The sequence below is a fragment of the Gavialis gangeticus genome, unplaced genomic scaffold (assembly GCF_001723915.1).
Source record: "Gavialis gangeticus isolate Ggan-Ray unplaced genomic scaffold, GavGan_comp1, whole genome shotgun sequence".
NCBI lineage: Eukaryota > Metazoa > Chordata > Crocodylia > Gavialidae > Gavialis > Gavialis gangeticus.
Genome location: NW_017729019.1, coordinates 2,934,486 through 2,944,396, shown reverse-complemented (window position 1 = coordinate 2,944,396; position 9,911 = coordinate 2,934,486). Strand labels below are relative to the sequence as shown.

Sequence of the window (9,911 nt, the reverse complement as noted above, 5' to 3'; positions counted from 1 at the left end):
TAACAGGCCACTAGATCCCCCCTCAGCCTTCTCTTGTGGAGGCTGAACAGGTTCAGGTCCTGTAGCCTCTCCTCATAGGGCCTGCGCTGCTGTCCCCTGGTCATGGAGGTGGCCCTCCTCTGGACCCTCTCCATGCTGGCCACATCCCTCCTGAAGTGCAGCGCCCAGAACTGGACGCAGTACTCCAGCTGCGGCCTGACCAGTGCTGCATAGAGGGGGAGGATCACCTCCTTGGACCTGCTCATGATGCATCTACAGATGCATGACAAGGTGCAGTTAGCCTTCCTGACTGCGTCCTCACATTGGCAGCCCATGTTCATTTTGGAATCGATAATGGCTCCAAGATCCCTTTCAGCCACTGTGCTTTTGAGAAGGGAGTTCCCCAGCCTGTAGGTATGGTGCTGGTTCTTACTGCCCAAGTACAGCACCCTGTACTTGTCAGTATTGAATTCCATCCTATTCTCATTCGCCCACCCCTGTGACCTGTCCAGGTCCAGTTGTATCCTGTCCCTCCCTTCTAGTGTGCCCGCCTCGCCCCAAATCTTGGTGTCGTCAGTGAATTTGAACAAGGTGCTTTTCACCCCCTTGTCCAAACTGCTAATAAAGATATTAAACAGTGTGGGTCTGAGGACCGAGCCCTGGGGGACTCCACTGCCCACATCCCTCCAGGTCGAATATGACCCATCCACCACCACTCTCTGGGTGCAGCCCCTCAGCCAATCTGCAACCCATCTGACTGTGTAGGCATCAATGCCACAGTTGCCTACACAGTCAGATGGATCGCAAATGTTCCTGTGCAGTTAAGCGTCACCATCTACATATGCACAGCAATTAGGGTGCAGTAGACTAATTTACTGTGCTACAAAATATTCCTATCAGATACAAATGGTATCCAGCAGTGTAGTAAATTACTTCACTCCAATGCACATGTAGATGGTGACATCAGGATTAGTTTACACCAGCTCAATTTGTGCCAAAATACATTCAGTCACGTTAATTGCATGTGTAGATGCATGAGGCTGCATGAGGGTTGCTGGGCTGGTCTGTGGACTGGACTGGGACGGAGCCCCTGTGCAGCACCCAGGGCATCAGGTCCAGCCTGTGTACTGTACTCAGCCTGCAGCCTTGCTGTGCACAGAGGGCCCTGTTGTGCCTTGCTGTGCATGCAGTATGTGGGGACAACACAGGGCAGGTGCTGCCCACAGTGCATGGGCTGGGCCCAGCACTGCAAGCAGCACAGGGGCCTGGGCTGCGGTACTGCAAACAGCCTGCACCCCAGACTCTCTGTGCTGTGCAGCACTGGGTCTAGCCCATGTGCTGTAGGTAGTGTAAGTCCCATGCCAGCCCCTGTTTCCCCATGCCATGTGCACAGTGAGCCCCGGAGCTGGCATGTGCTGCACGTGGCACAGAGGGCTGGGCTGGCAGCACCTTACCAGACCCACCTTGTGTGCTGCCTCTGGCATGGCTTGATCTGCACTGGCCCTGGAGCCAATGTGCATGGTGGGTCCTGAAGGGGTATTGTATGCAGGCTGCACTCTGGACAGACCCTGTGTCATGTGCAGGGTGGCACCAGGACTGCAATATGGGGTCAATCCAACAACTCAAGGCTGGAGCATATGGCTCCACAGGCCTGCTCCACAGGCCAGACCTAGCCCACAGGCCATATGTTTGACACCCCTGACCTAGAGTGCTGCCACTCACAAGAGCTGGTACTCATGATGGGGGTGCTGAGGTCTAGTCCTCCCACCAGCCAAGGGAAGCAGCATGGGGAGCCAAGCCACTGGGAGCTGCTGCCCAACATTTGGGGCTGGGGCTGGAGGAAGGCCTGCTGTTTTCTGTGCTCTTGTTGGTTGCTAGAGGGGGCTGAAGGCAAAGCTGGACACTTTCCCATGGCCAGGGAGTGTCACACTCTCCTGTGTGGAGGAGTGTGGCTGGTACCTGCAGTCCTCTCGCACTGAGCAGAACTGGACAGAGACATCAGATTGCTTCTGCTGCTTTCTTCAGCTCACACATACCTCTTCCCCCTCAAACCCTACACACACTAGCCAGAGGTCCCTAGGCTCACCCGCTCTCCATCTCTTGCCCATATACAAATCACTTGTCCTGTTTCAGTTCCCTCAATAGCCTTTGCATGAGGACCTGCCTCTGCTGCAGTCTGACTCCCATGGTTTGCATGTGCTGCTGGCCATGCTCAGGCTGGTGTCCCTGGGTCTGCACTTGGCTGGCGGCAGGCAGACATGCCTGGCTGCTCAGTGTCAGGGAAGGAGGCAGCAGAGAGCCTGAGAACAACAGTGATCCCCAGCAGGCCCTCTGCATGCTATGTCCTGCTTTGGGGATCCCCCAGGGCTGCAATGGAGTGGCTGGGGGAGGGGGCAGCAGTGCAGCACTAGGAAGCCTGGGATCTGTTCCCAGCCCTGATGCTGATTTAATGGGTGACCTTGAGTCTCTGCCCTGCTCAGCCCTGCAGTTTCCCTAGCTCTGAAACAGGGATGAGACTTGCCTGAGTGAAGGGCTGTCTCAGGTCCTCAGGCACCAGAATGCCACTGAGCAGCCAGTTCTGGCCTTTGCCACTGACTCCCTGCGTGATCACGAGCAAGTCTCCTTGCTTCTGTGTCTCCATCCATACAAAGGGATAAATAACGGCATCGTGCTGCCTCTTGCAGGTGCATAATGACTAGAGTCCAGTGCTGCCCTAGGGCTGTGAGCCGAGCTCCTTGGGCCCACATAGATTTGGGGGGGCTCTGGCAGGGAAGGCTGCTGTATCCAGACACAGCCTGCTGGAGCACTGGGTCTGGAGCATACTGTGTCTCCTCCCGCCTCTCACACTGCTTCTTGCCCTCTCCCTTCTTTGGCCCCCCGACCCTGTCTAGGCTTAGGCCCGTGGGGGCTGTGTTGACCTACTGAGCCAGTGACCGGAAAGTGGGCTCTGTCTGCGGGGAAGCCCCTCAGGCAAATGGCTCCTCTATTGAGGGCAAGATGGGCCTTCGGGGTAGACACAGCTGCCACCTGAGTGAGCCCTGCTTCTCCCTTCTCCAGCTGAGGGCTGAGTGACAGCCTTGGAGATGGGATTGCACATGGTCTGCTGAGCCTGCATGGGGGGGTGGCTGCTGACATACACCCCAACCCACTACCTGCCTCCTGCCCAGCCCAGCCAGGCCAGCAGAGAGCCTGGCCCTCAGGAGGGAGCTGCCAAGCAGGGATAGAGCACTGGGTTGGATGTGGCTTCCAGCCACATACAGCCCAGGTAGAGTCAGAGCTCCCTCAGGCCTCATGGCTGCTCTGCAGAAGCAGGTGGGCTTAAGACCTACATTCAGGGGAGCCAGCTGGCATGCAGAAGGTCTTCCAGGCCAGTCAGCATTTGAGGCTGGGGGAAACTTCAGGGTCAGGGACACTTTTACAGGCCTTTCCTACTTGGAGCTGCACATCCAAGGAGCATGGCCACCCACAGGCCACAGCTGGTTGGATTCTGCAGAGCTCGGTGCCCCATGAGCTCAGCACCACTGGCCAGACAGCCTCTAGCACAGAGCATCAGTGGCCAGACAAGCAGGTACTTGTAGTGTAGCTGTTCTGCCCTACCCTTGCATGCTGTCATCTTCTCCCTGCTGCTGCTCACTGCTCTGCTCAGGCCCTGCTGGGCTGATCAGTGGCCAGGCCTGGGCTTTGGCAAGCAGTCCAGAGGATGCTGTGCGAGGGACCCCATCCACAGACTCCTCTGTGCAGCAGTGAGACACAGCTTCAGCCACATGCCAGTTGTGGGACTCTGAGAGGGCAAGGTGCCTGGGCCCCTTCCAGTGCAGCATGTTTGAATACTGCAAGACAGTGCCTCAGCCTTTCATTGCTGAAGATCCCCATGCACCACCAGCATATGCTCATCTCCCATGTGCAAACATGTGCCCAGGCAAGTGTTCACACATGCGTGTTTGAGGAGAGGCTGCTCATGCTGGTGTCTAAGCTAGTGCAGCCGCACAGGATGAGAAGACTAAGTGTTGTCCATGGGTGACAGGCCAGGAGGCCCCAAACAGTGCTGCCATTGTATGTGCAGAGTACAGTGCAGCTGGCAAGCAGCAGTCAGGGGAGAGCACTGGGCTGCAGCAAGAGTATGAGTGTAGCGGGGAGCCGGGGCAGCAGGTGATGAGCTGGGTGGGGTGGCTTATGTGTTCCAGCCTGCCCCTGCCCTGCCCTGGCTCTGCAAAGTCCTGCTCTGTTGCAAAATTGGGCATAAAGGAAATTCCCCAGTGGTTCCCATGTTCAGTCAGCCTCTGCATCGGGAAATGAGCTCAGCACGCTCCATGTGAGCACAGCCATCCCAGGCAGACTTGCTAGAAGGGGTCACCTCCCAATCCCCTCAGTGCCACTCTGGTGCAGCCTGGCCTCTTGAGCCCTTGCTGGTGTGAGCAACAACCCCTGTTGTCTTGGGGCGCCTCAGGGTTGGGCCTGACCTCAGAGAAGCTGATGGTCAGAACGGGGACAGAGGGAGTTCCCAGGGCAGCGTGTGCCCCCACTGCATCCTCCACACAGTGGGGGTGGGAGTACGGGCACTGCCAGAAGAGGCCCTAGGGCCGAGCTTGCAGGGTTCAGTGTAGAGGTCAAACCAATGTGGGGCAGGGCTGCTATGGGAGGGGCTGATAAAGAGACAGGGACATTGGGTTGTGGTCAGGCCTGTGCACACAGGGTGGCCATGAGGGGGGAACAAGGACCCCCAGGGAGTGGGCAGCTGCAGGGGAAGACGCCCTCTTGTTGTGGAGGCTCCTCTCCCCTCCACCCAGCTCAGGCATGGCCGGGGTCAGCTGAGATGGGCTTCCTCCCACCGTTCTGAGCAGGCCTGGGAATCAAGCAGCCCATGCTGGAAGCGTCCAGCCCCAGAGGCTCTGTCGTGCACATGTTGCCTGCCTCGCCACTTGCTAAGCCCCGCTGTGGTCCAGGCCCAGTTCCTAATGGCCCAGATCTTGTGCTGTCCTGGAGCCAGGGGGTCAAGGGGAGCAGTGCTTCCGGCTAGTTTTCCAGCTCCTCCTGTAGCCATCCTGGGGAAACTGGACTCCTTCTGAAGCACCAGAGCAGAACCTGAGTACCTCAGTGGACCAGGGGGCACTGTTTCGTACGGACGGGCAACTACCCCACGTGCAATGCACTGCAGATAGGGGCCTTGCTGCAGGATTTAGCTCCACAGAGGCAAGGGTTGCAAGGGCTCAGGGTTGGGGGCTGAGCTGCTTGGCCATCCCACTCTACTCATGCATCAACTGGGCTCTTCGTTTCTGCCGTGTTACCGCAGGGTTCAGAACCAACTACAGGCAAGCACAGCTTTCTGCAGTGTTGGGGTCACTGGTAACCATTCCCCTCCCTTTGGTCTTATGAGGAGACCTAAGGGTAGTATGACCTAGTGCACTGGTAGCTAGGACTCCTGGGTCCAATTCCAGTGAGAAGGGCAATGTGGCTAATGGACAGCTCACTAGACTGGGTGTCAGCAGACCTGGTTCTGCCCCTGGCCTTAGTTCAGGCCCAGTGGGTCAGCTGGGACAAATCGCCCTCCCCCCCACCCCCGGTTTGCCCTTCTGTAGGATGGGAATGAGGATCCTGCCTGTCAAGAGCTTTAAGATCAGCTGGGGAAAGCTGGGGTTGTCAGTGCCCCTCTAGTCCAGCCCTGGCTGTGGCCATGTAGCCAGGAGTGCCATGTCAGATGGGGCCACGCACTTTGGCTGGGGCATTGTTACTGCTTGGCTTTGTGGCCGTGGTTGGCTTCTGTGCGATTCTTGGACTCGTGCAGCTCTGGGAAGGGTGTGCTCTGCACAATGCAAACAGCCATGCAGCTGAACTCCCGGGTGGGGGGAGCCTATGGCTAGGCTGCAATGACAGGCTCACTGCTGGAGCCAGCTCCTTTCCCCAGGGGGCATAAGTCCTCCCCAGCTGGGGGCAGCTCATACCTAACCTGCTGGGCAGAGGGAGGTGAGGGCTAATTGTCCTGGCTCCATCCAGCCAGTGTGTGCGGGGTGGGGAGGGAGGAACCCATAGTCTGAAATATGAAGTCTGCACTGAAATCCTGCTCCGACACCTTCCTCTTTCCTTCTTTCAGGGGTAGTGTTGCTGTCAGCGGGTAAGTGGCACGGTGTCAGAGGAGTTACTCCAGTTTGACACCGTCACCCGCACTGTGTTTGACCCAGCATGCTTAGATTCATTGCTGCTAGAGAGAGTTGCTGGCCCCACCACAGGGATCCGCATGCTGTTCCAGCCCCCGGGGCCTGGGGGATGCCTCCCAGCTGTCGTGAACCCCCAGTAGAGTGGATCTATTCTCACGCACCCAAGCCCCACACTGCTTGCACCCAAGCCCCACATTGTGCCCCACACTGCTTGAGACCTGAGTGCCTCTTTGGCCTCATATGCCTAAAGCCCCTTCCCAGTTGCCCAAGGCTGCAGCAACCAGTGCTAATCCTTGAGCTGCTGACAAGCAGTTGCTGTCCTCTGGATGAGTGTGTTTGGAGCCCAGTCCTGTGATCCAGTGGGGTCAGGGCTCAGCACTGCCCCACAATGCTCCAAGTAGCCCTCCTCTGCAGGATCAGAGCAGCAATGGGCCCAGGCCTGCTTGTGCCCCCCCTTCCACTCCCAGTATACCATACTCAGGTCTCAGTCTGCCTCTCCCACCCCCTGGCTCCCACCACCTGTGCAGGCAGGCTCATCCTTGCCTCCTGCACTGGGATGTGACTGCTGCTCACCCCAGTGGTAGGAGATGGCAGCAGGAGAGGTTGGCCAATCCACCCTGGCTCTGACACTCGCTGGACCCTACTGAACGCTCCTGACCCCACTGAAGCCCATGTGGGGCAGACAGGGATGGGTGGCTGTAACCGAATCTCCTCACAGGCAACACAGCAGGTGCCGTCAGGCCTATCTAGGCTCCCACTGAATCCACAACCATCTGATTAGTGACTCAGTGGGAGCAGGATTGGGCCCCCATTGACGGGGCAAGAGGAGCGGGCCGTGTCTGGCCTGTGCTGTTCCCATGAGAAGGCTGAGCCAAGGGCCGTGTTGGAGTGGGGATGGTTTATCATCTGGGCCAGCTGGGACTCCACTGCTAGGGAAGCAGGCAGGCTGGGCCTTTAACAGGCTTAGTAATGGTTTGGCCCTTTTGCTGCAAGGAACAGACCAACCATAGCTATAACATGACTCCCTGATGGGGCATCAGGGCTCCTCCCCACGTGACCCATCCATCCCTGGCTCCCAAACCCTTACATGACCCATGGGAACCTCCCAGAGCTTAGGCATCCTCCTGCCAGCCAGGGCCTGTTGGAGCTGCAGCCAGGTTTAAAGCCCTTCAGGCCTGCAGAGGTGAGACCTTGCAAAGAACATGCCCCCTCCCCCTCCCATCTACCCCCAAACCGCGGAGGCCTGCGCAGGAAGGGGCGGATTCCTGCTGGAGTGCATGGCCCCCTGGGAGGATGTGCACTTGCAGAGCAATGGAGGGTTGGCTGCTCTTCCTAAGAAGCAGCAGGCAGCTCCGGGCCTCGGATCGGCCAGCCAGGTGCAGCCAGTGAGCTCCAACAGCCTGCTCTTTGCTTCCTCTGCTCTGTTAGGAGAGCTGGACCTGAGGTGCAGGGCATGCCTCCAGATTTGGCCTGGCCCAAGAATTAGGCTCTAGGTTCCCTTGGCTGCCAGCAGCAGTGCAACTAGTATGTTTTGTGACCTGAGCAAAATGCTGGAGGGAGGGGGGATGCTGAAGGACAAAAGCAGTCAGTGTTGCCTGCACCTGGGACTCAAAGTGCCTGGCTGCTGCTGGCATGGATTGGGCTGCCCAGCCCTATTTGTGGCACAGGGCTGCTTCTACTGCAGTACTGTGGACTCTCTGGGAAACTGCCGCTCTGGTTTCCCCTCCAAGTGGGCTTCCAGGGCCATTATACCACTCACCCTCCCTAGGCTATGCTATTGGATGCCAGCCAGGCAGGATCTGTCAGGGGCTGGAGTGATTTGCAGACCAGGGCCCAAGTTGGGATTTCATCCTCTTCCTAAGGGAAATGCCCATTAATTGCAAGATCATTGCATGCTCTCGGGGGGAGCCCTTGAGGGAGGGAGTCTACAGTGCTGATCCCAGCCAGGTGCGTACATGTGTGTGTGTTTGTGTTTGTGTTTTTGTGTGTGGCCTGACTGCTTGACGTCTGACTCCCTCTCCTCCTCTCCTTCCAGCTGGGATGAGAGCAGCTCCATCAGCAGCGGCCTCAGCGATGCCTCTGACAACCTTAGCTCGGAAGAGTTCAATGCCAGCTCCTCACTCAACTCCCTCCCGTCCACCCCCACAGGGTCCCGGAGGAACTCTGCCATAGCGGTATGTGCTTGCTCCACATGCACACACACACAGGCTTGTTCAGGGCTTGCAAAGGAGGCAGCACTGGCTGCCCTGGGAGGGGTAGCCCATGGCCTGATGCGAGGGCATTGGGCTGGTTGTATGGGAGCTGGCATGAGCTGAGTGGGACCAAGCTGACTGAGGGGGCCTCATCATGTGTGGGAGCAGCAGGGGCTGGGACGTCCAGCGTCTGCTGTTCCCCACCAGGTGCTGGTCAGCCTAGACCCTCTGGCATCCCACCTGCTGAGGAGGAGTCTGGGCCACTCTAGTGAAGCTCTCAAGCCAGCCCGTGTGTGCAAAAAGCTGTGCTGTAACTGGTCCAGTCCAGGCTCCAGGTTGTGCAGGAGGTTGGTGGTTAAGGCACTTGGGTTCTGTTCCTGGCTGTGCCAAGGACTTCCTGGGTGATCTAGGATACGTCACCTCCTCCCACATTACAGAGGAGGCACGGTACGGATCAGTACCTGCCCGAGGACACACAGCAAGTCAGGCTGATGCTGGGCACTGAGACCAGACATCCCTGCCCTTTACACCATCCCCTGGCAATGCTGCCAAGGGAGAGTCCCGTGGGCTAGAGGGACAGGCACATGTGTCCTCCCCAGGCTCCGGCTACCATGGCAGGGGCTCGTAGCTTCCTCAGGGAGGAAGCGGGAGAGCATTCAGTCACCCTGTGTGTCCCCACAGCTGCGCACGGACTCAGAGAAGCGGTCACTGGCAGAGAGCGGGCTGGGCTGGTACGGTGACACCGACGACAAGGGCCACAAGAAGCTAGACTACGATAGCGGGAGCCTCAAGATGGAGCACGGATCCTCCAAGTGGCGGCGGGAGCGCTCGGAGAGCTGCGACGAGGTCCCAGCCAAGGGGGGCGAGCTGAAGAAGCCTGTCAGCTTGGGCCCACCAGGGTCCCTGAAAAAGGGCAAGACTCCCCCAGTGGCAGTGACCTCCCCCATCACCCACACGGCTCAGAGCACTCTCAAAGTGGCAGGTGAGAGGCAGAGGGGCTGTCGAAGAAGCTATCGGTGGCTCCCCAGGGGAGGGAGAAGCCCGGCCCCTGCCTTTTTTTGCTTCTGATTTCTGGAGGGCTTCATACCACCCTGAGGACCCGCAGGGGTGTTGGCAGCACCAGCACCAGCGGCAGCAGGCAGGGTCTGGCACTGTGCAAGAGGTGGACCTTGTCCGTGAGCACAGGGCTCCCCCTGGTGGCGGACACAGGGATGGGCACAGCGGCTGCTGTCTTGCCCAGGCCCTGATGCTCTTAGCTCAGAGCTGGGGTTTGGGTCCTGGCACAGGGGAGGAGGGAGGTGGCTGGGCAGGACCCTGCCAGGGACAGGCTGTGTGGGGCATGCCATGCCTCACAGGTACAGCCCTGGGAGTGGGCAGTAACAGGTGCAGCACCCAGCCCTCTGATTTCTTCAGTGACAGTGATGCCAGGGGTTGGAGCGGGGGGTCAGGTTGTGATGACTTTCTGCTGTGGTAGAACAGAGCAAAGCCTCCTGTATCCCCTGCTGCTCATCCTTCCAGGGTCTGGTACCCAGTGGGGAATTGTCCATGCAGGAAGCCACCAGCACGGGCCCAACTATAATCACAGACT

The 9,911-nt window shown here is 58.5% G+C and overlaps 1 protein-coding gene across 5 annotated transcripts in view; it reads left to right on the top strand.

The window, feature by feature from the left end:
- The window catches only part of NAV1 (neuron navigator 1), a 229,355-nt gene that overhangs the window by 178,972 nt on the left and 40,472 nt on the right, over positions 1-9,911 (top strand). For all 5 annotated transcript variants that reach the window (XM_019513822.1, XM_019513823.1, XM_019513821.1 and 2 more), the window contains 2 exons: positions 8,167-8,305; positions 9,005-9,305. In XM_019513822.1, the coding sequence (XP_019369367.1) occupies positions 8,167-8,305; positions 9,005-9,305 (440 nt within the window). The remainder of the gene's footprint in view (positions 1-8,166; positions 8,306-9,004; positions 9,306-9,911) is intronic.